The sequence below is a fragment of the Oncorhynchus masou genome, chromosome 31 (genome assembly GCF_036934945.1).
Source record: "Oncorhynchus masou masou isolate Uvic2021 chromosome 31, UVic_Omas_1.1, whole genome shotgun sequence".
NCBI lineage: Eukaryota > Metazoa > Chordata > Actinopteri > Salmoniformes > Salmonidae > Oncorhynchus > Oncorhynchus masou.
The window spans coordinates 5,956,636-5,974,232 of NC_088242.1; the positions used below are offsets into that span (position 1 = coordinate 5,956,636).

The 17,597-nt window shown below is 44.5% G+C and overlaps 1 protein-coding gene across 7 annotated transcripts in view; it reads right to left on the bottom strand.

Annotated features, from left to right (window-relative positions):
* Positions 1 to 12,548: 12,548 nt before the first annotated feature.
* The window catches only part of LOC135523366 (CSC1-like protein 2), a 123,349-nt gene continuing 118,300 nt past the window's right edge, over positions 12,549 to 17,597 (bottom strand). For all 7 annotated transcript variants that reach the window (XM_064949991.1, XM_064949994.1, XM_064949993.1 and 4 more), the window contains one exon: positions 12,549 to 17,500. In XM_064949991.1, the coding sequence (XP_064806063.1) occupies positions 17,459 to 17,500 (42 nt within the window). In that variant the 3' untranslated portion in view covers positions 12,549 to 17,458. The remainder of the gene's footprint in view (positions 17,501 to 17,597) is intronic.

The window sequence follows — 17,597 nt, forward strand, 5'->3', positions numbered from 1 at the left end:
TACTTGTTCGGGAGTTTTTTCCCCTTCACTTCAGTGTAGAAGGAGACAAGACAGCACTAAAACTATTTAAATGGTCTCATCCCAACATGTCTGCTGAGGGCCTTCTGGGCCGGTCATGTGGTGCCTTTGATTCTTCACGTCGTAGACTTGAAAAGGATAGCAATACGAACATTGAACTGAATAAAACACAAGGACCAATCCTCATAAAAGTTCTGGAATATCAATGTGTTAAAGGTTTTTATGATTTCATTTCGGCTCATTGTGAAACTCGGAGGAATGTACATTTAGAATCACTCACAGGAACAAAACAACTGTATTCAACAGCTCAACAATAAGACAGACTGATTAAATACGGATTTTATTGTTCAAAGAACTGGAAGAAATATACAGACCAATCTGTTCGACAGACAGCCCTTTGAGGAATAGGGGAGAAAGAGAAATAATGCCTCCCAAATGTTATTACATTAAGTGCACTACTTTAGACCAGAGGCCTATTCCCTAGTAGTGCACTATATAGGGAATAGGGCCCTGGTCTAAAGAAGTGTACTATATAGGGAATAGGGCCCTGGTCTAAAGTAGTGCACTATATAGGGAATAGGGCTATGGTCTAAAGTAGTGCACTATACAGAGAATAGGGCCCTGGTCTAAAGTAGTGCACTATATAGGGAATAGGGCTCTGGTCTATAGTAGTGCCACTATATAGGGAATAGGGCTCTGGTCTAAAGTAGTGCACTATATAGGGAATAGGGCTCTGGTCTAAAGTAGTGCACTATATAGGGAATAGGGCTCTGGTCTACAGCAGTGCACTATATAGGGAATAGGGCTCTGGTCTAAAGTAGTGTACTATATAGGGAATAGGGCCCTGGTCTAAAGTAGTGTACTATATAGGGAATAGGGCTCTGGTCTAAAGTAGTGTACTATATAGGGATTAGGGCTCTGGTCTAAAGTAGTGTACTATATAGGGAATAGGGCTCTGGTCTAAAGTAGTGCACTATATAGGGAATAGGGCTCTGGTCTAAAGTAGTGCACTATATAGGGAATAGGGCTCTGGTCTAAAGTAGTGTACTATATAGGGAATAGGGCTCTGGTCTAAAGTAGTGCACTATATAGGGAATAGGGCTCTGGTCTAAAGTAGTGTACTATATAGGGAATAGGGCCCTGGTCTAAAGTAGTGTACTATATAGGAATAGGGCTCTGGTCTAAAGTAGTGTACTATATAGGGATTAGGGCCTGGTCTAAAGTAGTGTACTATATAGGGAATAGGGCTCTGGTCTAAAGTAGTGTACTATATAGGAATAGGGCCCTGGTCTAAAGTAGTGTACTATATAGGGAATAGGGCTCTGGTCTAAAGTAGTGTACTATATAGGGATTAGGGCTCTGGTCTAAAGTAGTGCACTATATAGGGAATAGGGCCCTGGTCTAAAGTAGTGCACTATATAGGGAATAGGGCTCTGGTCTAAAGTAGTGCACTATATAGGGAATAGGGCCCTGGTCTAAAGTAGTGTACTATATAGGGAATAGGGCTCTGGTCTAAACTAGTGCACTATATAGGGAATAGGGCTCTGGTCTAAAGTAGTGCACTATATAGGCAATAGGGCTCTGGTCTAAAGTAGTGCACTATATAGGGAATAGGGCTCTGGTCTAAAGTAGTGCACTATATAGGGAATAGGGCCCTGGTCTAAAGTAGTGTACTATATAGGGAATAGGGCTCTGGTCTAAAGTAGTGCACTATATAGGGAATAGGGCCCTGATCTAAAGTAGTGCACTATATAGGGAATAGGGCTCTGGTCTAAAGTAGTGCACTATATAGGGAATAGGGTTCTGGTCTAAAGTAATGTACTATATAGGGAATAGGGCTCTGGTCTAAAGTAGTGCACTATATAGGGAATAGGGTTCCATAGGGCCCTAATCTAAAGTAGTGCACTATATAGGGAATAGGGCCCTGGTCTAAAGTAGTGCACTATATAGGGAATAGGGCTCTGGTTTAAAGTAGTGCACTATATAGGGAATAGGGCCCTGGTCTAAAGTAGTGCACTATATAGAGAATAGGGCCCTGATCTAAAGTAGTGCACTATATAGGGAATAGGGCTCTGGTCTAAAGTAGTGCACTATATAGGGAATAGGGCCCTGGTCTAAAGTAGTGTACTATATAGGGAATAGGGCTCTGGTCTAAAGTAGTGCACTATATAGGGAATAGGGTTCCATAGGGCCCTAATCTAAAGTAGTGCACTATATAGGTAATAGGGCCCTGGTCTAAAGTAGTGCACTATATAGGGAATAGGGCCCTGATCTAAAGTAGTGCACTATATAGGGAATAGGGCCCTGGTCTAAAGTAGTGTACTATATAGGGAATAGGGCTCTGGTCTAAAGTAGTGCACTATATAGGGAATAGGGTTCCATAGGGCCCTAATCTAAAGTAGTGCACTATATAGGGAATAGGGCTATGGTCTAAAGTAGTGCACTATATAGGGAATAGGGTTCCATAGGGCCCTAATCTAAAGTAGTGCACTATATAGGGAATAGGGCCCTGATCTAAAGTAGTGCACTATATAGGGAATAGGGCTCTGGTCTAAAGTAGTGCACTATATAGGGAATAGGGTTCTGGTCTAAAGTAATGTACTATATAGGGAATAGGGCTCTGGTCTAAAGTAGTGCACTATATAGGGAATAGGGTTCCATAGGGCCCTAATCTAAAGTAGTGCACTATATAGGGAATAGGGCCCTGGTCTAAAGTAGTGCACTATATAGGGAATAGGGCTCTGGTTTAAAGTAGTGCACTATATAGGGAATAGGGCCCTGGTCTAAAGTAGTGCACTATATAGAGAATAGGGCCCTGATCTAAAGTAGTGCACTATATAGGGAATAGGGCTCTGGTCTAAAGTAGTGCACTATATAGGGAATAGGGCCCTGGTCTAAAGTAGTGTACTATATAGGGAATAGGGCTCTGGTCTAAAGTAGTGCACTATATAGGGAATAGGGTTCCATAGGGCCCTAATCTAAAGTAGTGCACTATATAGGTAATAGGGCCCTGGTCTAAAGTAGTGCACTATATAGGGAATAGGGCCCTAATCTAAAGTAGTGCACTATATAGGGAATAGGGCCCTGGTCTAAAGTAGTGTACTATATAGGGAATAGGGCTCTGGTCTAAAGTAGTGCACTATATAGGGAATAGGGCCCTAATCTAAAGTAGTGCACTATATAGGGAATAGGGCCCTGGTCTAAAGCAGTGCACTATATAGGGAATAGGGCTCTGGTCTAAAGTAGTGCACTATATAGGGAATAGGGCTCTGGTCTAAAGTAGTGCACTATATAGGGAATAGGGCTCTGGTCTAAAGTAGTGCACTATATAGGGAATAGGGCCCTAATCTAAAGTAGTGCACTATATAGGGAATAGGGCTCTGGTCTAAAGTAGTGCACTATATAGGGAATAGGGCTCTGGTCTAAAGTAGTGCACTATATAGGGAATAGGGCCCTGGTCTAAAGTAGTGTACTATATAGGGAATAGGGCTCTGGTCTAAAGTAGTGCACTATATAGGGAATAGGGCTCTGGTCTAAAGTAGTGTACTATATAGGGAATAGGGCTCTGGTCAAAAGTAGTGTACTATATAGGGAATAGGGCTCTGGTCTAAAGTAGTGCACTATATAGGGAATAAGGCCCTGGTCTAAAGTAGTGCACTATATAGGGAATAGGGCCCTGGTCTAAAGTAGTGTACTATATAGGGAATAGGGCTCTGGTCTAAAGTAGTGCACTATATAGGGAATAGGGTTCCATAGGGCCCTAATCTAAAGTAGTGCACTATATAGGGAATAGGGCCCTGGTCTAAAGTAGTGCACTATATAGAGAATAGGGCCCTGATCTAAAGTAGTGCACTATATAGGGAATAGGGCTCTGGTCTAAAGTAGTGCACTATATAGGGAATAGGGCCCTGGTCTAAAGTAGTGTACTATATAGGGAATAGGGCCCTGGTCTAAAGTAGTGCACTATATAGGGAATAGGGCCCTGGTCTAAAGTAGTGCACTATATAGGGAATAGGGCCCTGATCTAAAGTAGTGCACTATATAGGGAATAGGGCTCTGGTCTAAAGTAGTGCACTATATAGGGAATAGGGCCCTGGTCTAAAGTAGTGTACTATATAGGGAATAGGGCTCTGGTCTAAAGTAGTGCACTATATAGGGAATAGGGTTCCATAGGGCCCTAATCTAAAGTAGTGCACTATATAGGGAATAGGGCCCTGGTCTAAAGTAGTGCACTATATAGGGAATAGGGCCCTGATCTAAAGTAGTGCACTATATAGGGAATAGGGCTCTGGTCTAAAGTAGTGCACTATATAGGGAATAGGGCTCTGGTCAAAAGTAGTGTACTATATAGGGAATAGGGCTCTGGTCTAAAGTAGTGCACTATATAGGGAATAAGGCCCTGGTCTAAAGTAGTGCACTATATAGGGAATAGGGCCCTGGTCTAAAGTAGTGTACTATATAGGGAATAGGGCTCTGGTCTAAAGTAGTGCACTATATAGGGAATAGGGTTCCATAGGGCCCTAATCTAAAGTAGTGCACTATATAGGGAATAGGGCCCTGGTCTAAAGTAGTGCACTATATAGAGAATAGGGCCCTGGTCTAAAGTAGTGCACTATATAGGGAATAGGGCCCTGATCTAAAGTAGTGCACTATATAGGGAATAGGGCTCTGGTCTAAAGTAGTGCACTATATAGGGAATAGGGCCCTGGTCTAAAGTAGTGTACTATATAGGGAATAGGGCTCTGGTCTAAAGTAGTGCACTATATAGGGAATAGGGTTCCATAGGGCCCTAATCTAAAGTAGTGCACTATATAGGGAATAGGGCCCTGGTCTAAAGTAGTGCACTATATAGGGAATAGGGCCCTGATCTAAAGTAGTGCACTATATAGGGAATAGGGCTCTGGTCTAAAGTAGTGCACTATATAGGGAATAGGGTTCTGGTCTAAAGTAATGTACTATATAGGGAATAGGGCTCTGGTCTAAAGTAGTGCACTATATAGGGAATAGGGTTCCATAGGGCCCTAATCTAAAGTAGTGCACTATATAGGGAATAGGGCCCTGGTCTAAAGTAGTGCACTATATAGGGAATAGGGCTCTGGTTTAAAGTAGTGCACTATATAGGGAATAGGGCCCTGGTCTAAAGTAGTGCACTATATAGAGAATAGGGCCCTGATCTAAAGTAGTGCACTATATAGGGAATAGGGCTCTGGTCTAAAGTAGTGCACTATATAGGGAATAGGGCCCTGGTCTAAAGTAGTGTACTATATAGGGAATAGGGCTCTGGTCTAAAGTAGTGCACTATATAGGGAATAGGGCTCTGGTTTAAAGTAGTGCACTATATAGGGAATAGGGCCCTGGTCTAAAGTAGTGCACTATATAGAGAATAGGGCCCTGATCTAAAGTAGTGCACTATATAGGGAATAGGGCTCTGGTCTAAAGTAGTGCACTATATAGGGAATAGGGCCCTGGTCTAAAGTAGTGTACTATATAGGGAATAGGGCTCTGGTCTAAAGTAGTGCACTATATAGGGAATAGGGTTCCATAGGGCCCTAATCTAAAGTAGTGCACTATATAGGTAATAGGGCCCTGGTCTAAAGTAGTGCACTATATAGGAATAGGGCCCTGATCTAAAGTAGTGCACTATATAGGGAATAGGGCCCTGGTCTAAAGTAGTGTACTATATAGGGAATAGGGCTCTGGTCTAAAGTAGTGCACTATATAGGGAATAGGGTTCCATAGGGCCCTAATCTAAAGTAGTGCACTATATAGGGAATAGGGCTATGGTCTAAAGTAGTGCACTATATAGAGAATAGGGCCCTTGTCTAAAGTAGTGCACTATATAGGGAATAGGGCCCTGATCTAAAGTAGTGCACTATATAGGGAATAGGGCTATGGTCTAAAGTAGTGCACTATATAGGGAATAGGGCTCTGGTCTAAAGTAGTGCACTATATAGGGAATAGGGCCCTGATCTAAAGTAGTGCACTATATAGGGAATAGGGCTCTGGTCTAAAGTAGTGCACTATATAGGGAATAGGGCCCTGGTCTAAAGTAGTGTACTATATAGGGAATAGGGCCCTGGTCTAAAGTAGTGCACTATATAGGGAATAGGCCTCTGGTCTAAAGTAGTGTACTATATAGGGAATAGGGCTCTGGTCTAAAGTAGTGCACTATATAAGGAATATGGTTCCATAGGGCCCTAATCTAAAGTAGTGCACTATATAGGGAATAGGGCCCTGGTCTAAAGTAGTGCACTATATAGGGAATAGGGCCCTGATCTAAAGTAGTGCACTATATAGGGAATAGGGCCCTGGTCTAAAGTAGTGTACTATATAGGGAATAGGGCCCTGGTCTAAAGTAGTGCACTATATAGGGAATAGGGCCCTGGTCTAAAGTAGTGTACTATATAGGGAATATGGCTATGGTCTAAAGTAGTGCACTATATAGAGAATAGGGCCCTGGTCTAAAGTAGTGCACTATATAGGGAATAGGGCCCTGATCTAAAGTAGTGCACTATATAGGGAATAGGGCTCTGGTCTAAAGTAGTGCCCTATATAGGGAATAGGGCCCTGGTCTAAAGTAGTGTACTATATAGGGAATAGGGCCCTGGTCTAAAGTAGTGCACTATATAGGGAATAGGGCCCTGGTTTAAGTAGTGTACTATATAGGGAATAGGGCTCTGGTCTAAAGTAGTGCACTATATAGGGAATAGGGCTCTGGTCTAAAGTAGTGCACTATATAGGGAATAGGGCCCTGGTCTAAAGTAGTGCACTATATAGGGAATAGGGCTCTGGTCTAAAGTAGTGCACTATATAGGGAATAGGGCTCTGGTCTAAAGTAGTGTACTATATAGGGAATAGGGCTCTGGTCTAAAGTGTGTGTGTGTGGGGGGGGGGGGGGAATCCCCTTCTCAGCGTGTTTCTTTTATATAAATTAAATCCATTGATGCTATTTAATTTCTGAAAATTAAGTATCTGAAAAACCATACATTTGACTTTATTCAGGAATGGACCTTCAGTATGAAATGCAATGTTACTACTCTTACCCAGAAACATTCAGAGTTTAAGACATTTATTTCAGAGGCATTAGCTATACACTCAATGAGAGGAAAGAGGAAAGCCATGACTTACAGAACAAAGGCTCAATGGAGTCAAACTGTTAGGGGATGGTGTGTGTGGTGTGTGAGTCAAACCGCTAGGGGATGGTGTGTGTGTGTGTGGTGTGTGGTGTGTGAGTTAAACCGTTAGGGGATGGTGTGTGTGTGTGTGTGTGTGTGTGTGTGTGTGTGTGTGTGTGTGTGTGTGTGTGTGTGCGTGCGTGCGTTAATCCGTTTGAAATCAATGCCTTGCTTGGACAGTATGTAGAATCTAACAATGAGATTGTTGCGGTGACCCCAGTTCAGTATCACCAGGGTCGTATTCATTAGTGTACACCGTAGAAAAATGTTTTTTGAAACAGAAACCGTTTTACTCCAAACGGAAAATATTTTGCAAACAAAACGAGAGTTTCTATTGGATAACTTCAGGTAGGTCCCTCCCAGTTTCATTCAGTTTTCTTCCGTTTGGTTCTTATTCATAATGAATACACCCCTGTTCTTTCCCGTTTCGGTCAGACATCTTACGTTTGGTGCCTAATGAATATGACCCAAGTTTCTTTCACAGCCAGTACGCATTCGGGAAGTATTCAGACCCCTTGACCTTTTCCACATTTTGTTACGTTACAGCCTTATTATAAAATTGATACAATTGAATTAAAAACAGGTGAACTCCAATCAAGTTGTAGAAACATCTCAAGGGTGATCAATGGAAACAGGATGCACCTGAGCTCAATTTCGAGTCTCATAGCAAAGGGTCTGAATACTTATTGTAAATAAGGTATTATTTCAATTCTATATTTTTTGTCTAAAAACACGTTTTTGCTTTTGTCATTATGGGGCATTGTTTGTAGATTGCTGATATTAAAATAAATGTATTTAATCCATTTTTAGGTTAAGGCTGTAACGTAACAAAATATGGAAAATGTCACTGTATATCAGTGTTTTAATACCCAGGCTCATCATTATTGAAATTGTAATAACCCCAAAAAGATTAGAACAGGTAACTGGCAAAACATTGAAATGAGGGCTACAAATCTGAAAGCAGGTGTGGTTCCTGAGTTAATTAAGCAACTAACATCCCATCATGCAGGCTGTTATTTTGTCCATTATCTTGGTTACCATGGCTACGCCCCCATAGGATGACAATGTCCCCATCCACAGGGCACGAGTGGTCACTGAATGGTTTTGATGAGCATGAAAATCATGTAACCCAATATACCATGACCTCTCAGTCTCCAGATCTCAACCCAATATACCATGGTTGTCTCAGTCACCAGATCTCAACCCAATATACCATGGTTGTCTCAGTCACCAGATCACGACCCAATATACCATGGTTGTCTCAGTCACCAGATCTCAACCCAATATACCATGGTTGTCTCAGTCTCCAGATCTCAACCCAATATACCATGGTTGTCTCAGTCACCAGATCACAACCCAATATACCATGGTTGTCTCAGTCTCCAGATCACAACCCAATATACCATGGTTGTCTCAGTCATCAGATCACGACCCAATATACCATGGTTGTCTCAGTCACCAGATCACGACCCAATATACCATGGTTGTCTCAGTCATCAGATCACGACCCAATATACCATGGTTGTCTCAGTCTCCAGATCTCAACCCAATATACCATGGCCTCTCAGTCATCAGATCACGACCCAATATACCATGGTTGTCTCAGTCACCAGATCACGACCCAATATACCATGGTTGTCTCAGTCATCAGATCACGACCCAATATACCATGGTTGTCTCAGTCACCAGATCACGACCCAATATACCATGGTTGTCTCAGTCATCAGATCACGACCCAATATACCATGGTTGTCTCAGTCTCCAGATCTCAACCCAATATACCATGGTTGTCTCAGTCACCAGATCACAACCCAATATACCATGGTTGTCTCAGTCATCAGATCTCAACCCAATATACCATGGTTGTCTCAGTCATCAGATCACGACCCAATATACCATGACCTCTCAGTCTCCAGATCACAACCCAATATACCATGGTTGTCTCAGTCACCAGATCTCAACCCAATATACCATGGTTGTCTCAGTCACCAGATCATGACCCAATATACCATGGTTGTCTCAGTCATCAGATCACGACCCAATATACCATGGTTGTCTCAGTCTCCAGATCTCAACCCAATATACCATGGTTGTCTCAGTCTCCAGATCTCAACCCAATATACCATGACCTCAGTCTCCAGATCTCAACACAATATACCATGGTTGTCTCAGTCTCCAGATCTCAACCCAATATACCATGGTTGTCTCAGTCATCAGATCACAACCCAATATACCATGGTCGTCTCAGTCTCCAGATCACAACCCAATATACCATGGTTGTCTCAGTCACCAGATCACGACCCAATATACCATGGTTGTCTCAGTCACCAGATCACGACCCAATATACCATGGTTGTCTCAGTCACCAGATCACGACCCAATATACCATGGTTGTCTCAGTCTCCAGATCTCAACCCAATATACCATGACCTCTCAGTCTCCAGATCTCAACCCAATATACCATGGTTGTCTCAGTCACCAGATCTCAACCCAATATACCATGGTTGTCTCAGTCATCAGATCACGACCCAATATACCATGACCTCTCAGTCTCCAGATCTCAACCCAATATACCATGGTTGTCTCAGTCACCAGATCACGACCCAATATACCATGGTTGTCTCAGTCACCAGATCTCAACCCAATATACCATGGCCTCTCAGTCTCCAGATCTCAACCCAATATACCATGGTTGTCTCAGTCACCAGATCACAACCCAATATACCATGGTTGTCTCAGTCATCAGATCACGACCCAATATACCATGGTTGTCTCAGTCTCCAGATCTTAACCCAATATACCATGGTTGTCTCAGTCTCCAGATCACGACCCAATATACCATGGCCTCTCAGTCTCCAGATCTCAACCCAATATACCATGGTTGTCTCAGTCTCCAGATCTCAACCCAATATACCATGGTTGTCTCAGTCACCAGATCACGACCCAATATACCATGGCCTCTCAGTCTCCAGATCTCAACCCAATATACCATGGTTGTCTCAGTCACCAGATCACGACCCAATATACCATGGTTGTCTCAGTCTCCAGATCTCAACCCAATATACCATGGTTGTCTCAGTCTCCAGATCTCAACCCAAAATACCATGGTTGTCTCAGTCACCAGATCTCAACCACATTGAACACTCATTCTGGATCGGCGCCTGAGACAGCGTTTTCCACCACCATCAACAAAACACCAAATTATGTCATTTCTCGCAAAAGAACATTGTCGCATCCCTCCAATAGAGTTCCGGACACCTTGGCGTAGAATCCATGCCAAGGTGCATTGAAGCTGTTCTGATTGGTTGCCCAACGCCCTATTAAAACACTTTATGTTAGTGTGTACTATGGCAGTTACCTGGATATCCCACAACGGTTTTCGGAGCAGCTTAAAAACTGATCCTTCACATTATGTATCGTTATTCTAAATGTTCATACAATAGACTGTTATAACTGGAACGTAGTACATGTAGGGGAAAGTCGCTCTGGGTGAGAGCAGCTGCTAAATGACTCAAATGAAAATATAAATTATTGTACTTGATGCTGTTGCAATATGGATGTCTGTGATTGTGTTCACATGGGCCCTAGTCACAGGGCTGTCTGATTGTGTTCACATGGGCCCTAGTCACAGGGCTGTCTGATTGTGTTCACATGGGCCCTAGTCACAGGGCTGTCTGATTGTAGTCACAGGGCTGTCTGATTGTAGTCACAGGGCTGTCTGATTGTAGTCACAGGGCTGTCTGATTGTAGTCACATGGGCTCTAGTAGTCACAGGGCTGTCTGATTGTAGTCACATGGGCTCTAGTAGTCACAGGGCTGTCTGATTGTAGTCACAGGGCTCTAGTAGTCACAGGGCTGTCTGATTGTAGTCACAGGGCTCTAGTAGTCACAGGGCTGTCTGATTGTAGTCACATGGCTCTAGTAGTCACAGGGCTGTCTGATTGTAGTCACAGGGCTCTAGACTTAACATGTAGAAATATTTGTATGAATATAACAAGATTCAACAATTGAGACATAAACTGAACAAGCTCCACAGACGTGACTAACATTAATGGAATAATGTGTCCCTGAACAAAGGGGGGGTCAAAATCAAAAGTAACAGTGAATATCTGTTACTTTTCAATATCTAGCCACCAGCTGCATTAAGTACTGCAGTGCATCTCCTCCTCATGGACTGCACCAGATTTGACAGTTCTTGCTGTGCGATGTTACCCCACTCTTCCACCAAGGCACTTGCAAGTTCCCGGACATTTCTGGGGGGAATGGCCCTAGCCCTCACCCTCCGATCCAACAGGTCCCGGACATTTCTGGGGGGAATGGCCCTAGCCCTCACCCTCCGATCCAACAGGGCCCAGACATTCCTGTCTGCAGGAAATCACTCACAGAACGAGCAGAATGGCTGGTGGCATTGTCATGCTGGAGGGTCATGTCAGGATGAGCCTGCAGGAAGGGTACCACATGAGGGAGGAGGATGTCTTCCCTGTAACGTACAGCATTGAGATTGCCTGCAATGACAACAAGCTCAGTCCGATGATGCGGTGACACACCGCCCCAGACCATGACGGACCCTCCACCTCCAAATCGATCTCGCTCCAGAGTACAGGCCTCGGTGTAACGCTCATTCCTTCGACGATAAACGTGAATCCGACCATCACCCCTGGTGAGACAAAACTGCAACTCATCAGTGAAGAGCACTTTTTGCCAGTCCTCTCTGGTCCAGCAACGGTTTGTTTGTGCCCATAGGCGACGTTGTTGCCGGTGATGTCTGGTGAGGACCTACAACAGGCCTACAAGCCCTCAGTCTAGCCTCTCTCAGCCTATTGCAGACAGTCTGAGCACTGCTGGAGGGATTGTGCGTTTCTGGTGTAACTCGGACAGTTGTTGATGCCATCCTGTACCTGTCCCGCATATTTGATGTTCGGATGTACCGATCCTGTGCAGGTGTTTTTACACGTGGTCTGCCACTGCGAGGATGATCAGCTGTCCATCCTGTCTCCCTGTAGCGCTGTCTTAGGCGTCTCACAGTACGGACATTGCAATGTATTGCCCTGGCCACATCTACAGTCCTCATGTCTCCTTGCAGCATGTCTAAGGCACGTTCACGCAGATGAACAGGGACCCAGGGCATCTTTCTTTTGGTGTTTTTCAGAGTCAGTAGAAAGGCCTCTTTAGTGTCCTACGTTTTCATTACTGTGACCTTAATTGACCTACCGTCTGTAAACAGTTCCACAGGTGCATGTTCATTAATTGTTAATGGTTCATTGAACAAGCATGGGAAACAGTGTTTAAACCCTTTACAATGAAGATCTGTGAAGTTATTTGGATTTATTTTCAATTATCTTTGAAAAGACAGGGTCCTGAAAAAGGGACGTTTATTTTTATTTTTTGCTGAGTTTATAATGACACTATTTCTCAGAGACCAACTGATAAACCTTTACACTTAAAAAAATAACACGTTTGATAAATCCTGAGTGCATCATTTTACTGTACAGAATCAGACACGACATTGGACCAGTTATATAGAGGTACTACAGAGTACATTAAATGTGTACTAGACACTAGGATTTGTTACTTGGTTTATGCATATAATAGAAAAGCTGCTCAGCATGTATGGTTCAGCCCACTGACTGACTGACTGTTCAAATTAGTGCTACGAAAACATTTCAAAAGGACATTTGTTTCATATTTATTGATGCGTTTCCACAATGTGGAACCAAGACTTTAAACAGGACAGGTGAAATGTTTCAGAAATGACAGTTATATAGGAGATATGCACATAGCCAGGCTAAACCAGACAATGCTCAGAAGGGTATACCACAAAGCAAGATCAATGAGTTAGCCAGCTAATTTGCCTTAAATATTCTGAAATAACTTTTTTGTTTTTCGTTTAGAAAGATGAGCTTGAAATGGGAATGTTCTCGATGACTCAACAACCAAAACGCACATCTCTGAGTTTAGCTTTCTTAAATTACCTCAGAACAATCAAATCATTATTATATCTAATAGTTGGCTAAGTCATTGATTCTGCTTGGTTATGATAGACCCCTGAGGTTCAACCAGGATCTGCCACAAGGCAACACTTTGGAAGGAAAACTAAGCCGGTCAGTGGAATATTGTAACGACTTGAAGAGAGACATCGTGAGTTATGGCGGCCGAATTACTTGAAAGATAAAAGGTCAGAGTACAGAGAAGGAAAAATATAAAAACAACGAAGTTGGTGTCATCCATTTTGTTTTTCCGCTAATAAATCGGGATGTTGAAGTGAAACAACATAAACAAAACACCAGGCATCTAAAACCCGCTGGTCTTCCTGCATTAAGACCCATTGTCTGCGTCCCTCATAGCGCCTGTCAGTCCTGTCCATGTTTTCTATAAAACGTTACATATTAACAACACCGCGTACGATACAGCACTGTAGCTGAGCGATGGCAGTTGGGGACATTGTCATTTCAATCAATGCTCAATGATCATTTTAACTTTTTTTATTGTACAATATAGACCACAACATGATAAGAGTATCTCGCTGATGTCACAATTCATGTTGTCATTGGTTGACGCTAGGCATCCTTAAACCAATCAGAGCCCATCTAGAGTCGGCAGAACTCGGTAGACTATCTTTTAAAAGCTCGTTACCCCCCCCCACACACACAAAAAAACAAAATGTTCAAACCAACATTGAAATAAATCTTTAGTACAGTGACATAAACACCAAAATAAAGAGGCTTGTCTTGTATAGGAACTTGTATGATATGAGAGCAGTTCGATGAGATAGATAGAACTAGTGAACACAGACCAGTCAAAAGGTCAGGGTCACATTCAAGCACACGTTGTGGAACGTTGCAGATAGAAATGTCATGAATAGAGTTGCCATGTTTCCTTATTGTACATTTCAGAGGCATATTTTGTTCAACATAACATATATCTGAACGCTCAACCACGTTGTGCCCCGACCCCTGCTGAAAGCGACCCCAGGGAGTCCTGTGGGAACTACATGTACAGGTCACAGACCAAGAGTTCAAGGGTCGAGTTCTCCCTCTACAGAGGAACGTTGTCCCACAGAGTCCTGGCTGGGAGAGGAGGACTGGCTGAGGTTGCAAAATTACGGAAACTTTCAAAGTTCCTCGGTTTTTCCAGAAATCCCTTATTCCAAGAAACTTCTAACCAAGTTGTGAAAAACCTAGGAACTCTGGGACAATTTTGTGAATTTTGCAACCATAGTTGTGGGACACAAAACAGGGTACAGGGTGGGCTGTCATATCCACTTCATATGTGCTTCCCGGGGGCATCATCTGGGGTTCCCCGCTGTCTTCCTCCTTCAGTTCTGTCAGGGCTCCATTAGGGCTCAGTCTGAGCCGCAGTCCCACTTCTCTGGGCAGAACCGGCCAGGAGTCAGAGCAACCGTGTTGTTTACGAGGTACAGTATCCATGTTACATGATCCATTCATCCAGTTACGGCGTTTTAACGTCGAAACAGCAGTTAAGTAATTAAAGTTCTCAGACCAACTTAAAATAACCATGCCTAAAAAATAAATACAAAATAAAATAAAAAGAGGCTATTTTACAAATCCCGAGTTTTTGTTGCTGAACAACATCGAAAAAAGCTAAACATAAAAGTAAACAGCAATGAGGGAGTGTTAGTTCAGTTTGTTACAGAGTGGTCATCGTCATAGCGACCACCTTCCTTTTTACACAGGGCTGGAACCACCCAGAGACTCCCGGAGACGGTCGGGACAGAGTAGGGGGAGACCAGAGCAGGCTAACATTGTGACGCTGACAGACATGTCGTCTCCGTCTTTTCATATAAAGCTGCTTGTTGTGAAGCAGCCTCTCGTGCAGAGACTATTAAGGATGCAGGCAGAACAGGCAAAGGATTAGGGGAAATAAAGACCCCTCCAACCCTCTCTGAAGTCCGAGGCCCGAGTGGCTGTTCTAGACCTCTAGAAAACCAGACTCAAGGTTCTGTGAGGAGGAAAACACATGCGAGCCAAAGCCACATCACCCCACTAAGCCAAGCCAGTGTAGGGCACAGACACACACCTATCCTTCTCTTTCAAGTGCAATAGTCGTAGTTTTAAGGAAATCTAGACAGAAAGCTAGTCCCCCCCTGCATGACAAGGCCAAAAAAAGGAATCTTCTTCCCATCTCAGTTGTGAGTGTGCGGGGCTCCCAGTGCAGTTTTTCTTAGAGAGTGGCTGTTCTCACTTCACAGTCCCGAGCCTCAGTTCAGAGGCTGCTCTAGATCAACAGTTGGAAGAGGGAGTTAACTACTGCTAAGTGTCCCTGCGTGACTTTGCCATCAGAAAAGATAGATTCGTCATGAAGGAAGATATCAGAGAGAGTAGAGTCCTAGCTAGTCCTAGCGCCGGGGTAGAGTCCTAGCTAGTCCTAGCGCCAGGGTAGAGTCCTAGCTAGTCCTAGCGCCGGGGTAGAGTCCTACAGTAGAGTCCTAGCTAGTCCTAGCGCCGGGGTAGAGTCCTAGCTAGTCCTAGCGCCGGGGTAGAGTCCTAGCTAGTCCTAGCGCCGGGGTAGAGTCCTACAGTAGAGTCCTAGCGCCGGGGTAGAGTCCTAGCTATTCCTAGCGCCGGGGTAGAGTCCTAGCTAGTCCTAGCGCCGGGGTAGAGTCCTACAGTAGAGTCCTAGTGCCGGGGTAGAGTCCTACAGTAAAGTCCTAGCGCCAGACTAGAGTCCTACAGTAGAGTCCTAGCGCCGGGGTAGAGTCCTACAGTAGAGTCCTAGCGCCGGGGTAGAGTCCTACAGTAAAGTCCTAGCGCCGGGGTAGAGTCCTACAGTAGAGTCCTAGCGCCGGGGTAGAGTCCTACAGTAGAGTCCTAGCGCCGGGGTAGAGTCCTACAATAGAGTCCTAGCGCCGGGGTAGAGTCCTACAGTAGAGTCCTAGCGCCGGACTAAAGTCCTATAGTAGAGTCCTATATTAGAGTCCTAGCTAGTCCTAGCGCCAGACTAGAGTCCTACAGCAGAGTCCTAGCGCCAGACTAGAGTCCTACAGTAGAGTCCTAGCGCCAGGGTAGAGTCCTACAGTAGAGTCCTAGCGCCAGGGTAGAGTTCTACAGTAGAGTCCTAGCGCCAGGGTAGAGTCCTACAGTAGAGTCCTAGCGCCAGACTAGAGTCCTACAATAGAGTCCTAGCGCCAGACTAGAGTCCTACAGTAGAGTCCTAGCGCCAGAGTAGAGTCCTACAGTAGAGTCCTAGCGCCAGACTAGAGTCCTACAGTAGAGTCCTAGCGCCAGTCTAGAGTCCTACAGTAGTCCTAGCGTCAGACTAGAGTCCTACAGTAGAGTCCTAGCGCCAGACTAGAGTCCTAGCGCCAGGGTAGAGTCCTACAGTAGAGTCCTAGCGCCAGGGTAGAGTCCTACAGTAGAGTCCTAGCGCCAGAGTTTTGCAGTAGAGTCCTAACGCCAGGGTAGAGTCCTACAGTAGAGTCCTAGCGCCAGGGTAGAGTCCTACAGTAAAGTCCTAGCGCCAGAGTTTTACAGTAGAGTCCTAGCGCCAGGGTAGAGTCCTACAGTAGAGTCGTAGCGCCAGGGTAGAGTCCTACAGTAGAGTCCTAGCGTCAGGGTAGAGTCCTACAGTAAAGTCGTAGCGCCAGAGTAGAGTCCTGCAGTAGAGTCCTAGCGCCAGACTAGAGTCCTACAGTAGAGTCCTAGCGCCAGGGTAGAGTCCTACAGTAGAGTCCTAGCGCCAGGGTAGAGTCCTGCAGTAGAGTCCTAGCGCCAGACTAGAGTCCTACAGTAGAGTCCTAGCGCCAGACTAGAGTCCTACAGTAGAGTCCTAGCGCCGGGGTAGAGTCCTACAGTAGAGTCTGAGTGTCAGAGTAGCATCCTAGCAAGAGAATCCTAGAGAAGCAGTTGTTGATAGAGGTCTTTAGTAAGTAGTCTTCCTTTGTTAGTTAATGTAGACTAGTCCACCGCTCTCTCTCTCGTCTTTGCATGTTGGTGTTAGTGTAGTCTCTCTGGGGGAAAAGATGTGCTGGAGAACTGTGGTCCATGGCCTAAGCTGAAGAGGAGTGAAAGGCATGAGAAAGGTATTTGTGTTGCTTTGTTCGTTAGTGTAGACAGAGAAATAGTCCCTCTCTTGACTCAAGGTGTTTAAGGTTTAGTGGTCTCTCTCCATGTCTTCTAGAGCCGTCTGTCAGTCCGTTTCAGCTCCATAGCTTCATTCACTAGACCAGCGCATCCATCACGTCAGTCACATTACACCTTAGTCTCTTCTTCTCTCTCCCCGTCCTCGGTCTCCGGCATCCCCTCACGTCAGTGCCGCACCTCGTTAGCGAGAAGACTGTCCTCACCACTCTGGACGGACAAAAGGGAGCAGAATACATTAACTTGCAGAGAACTGCTCGAGGACACACACACACCGAGGAGTTAGAAGCTGCAGGACTCAAGAGCA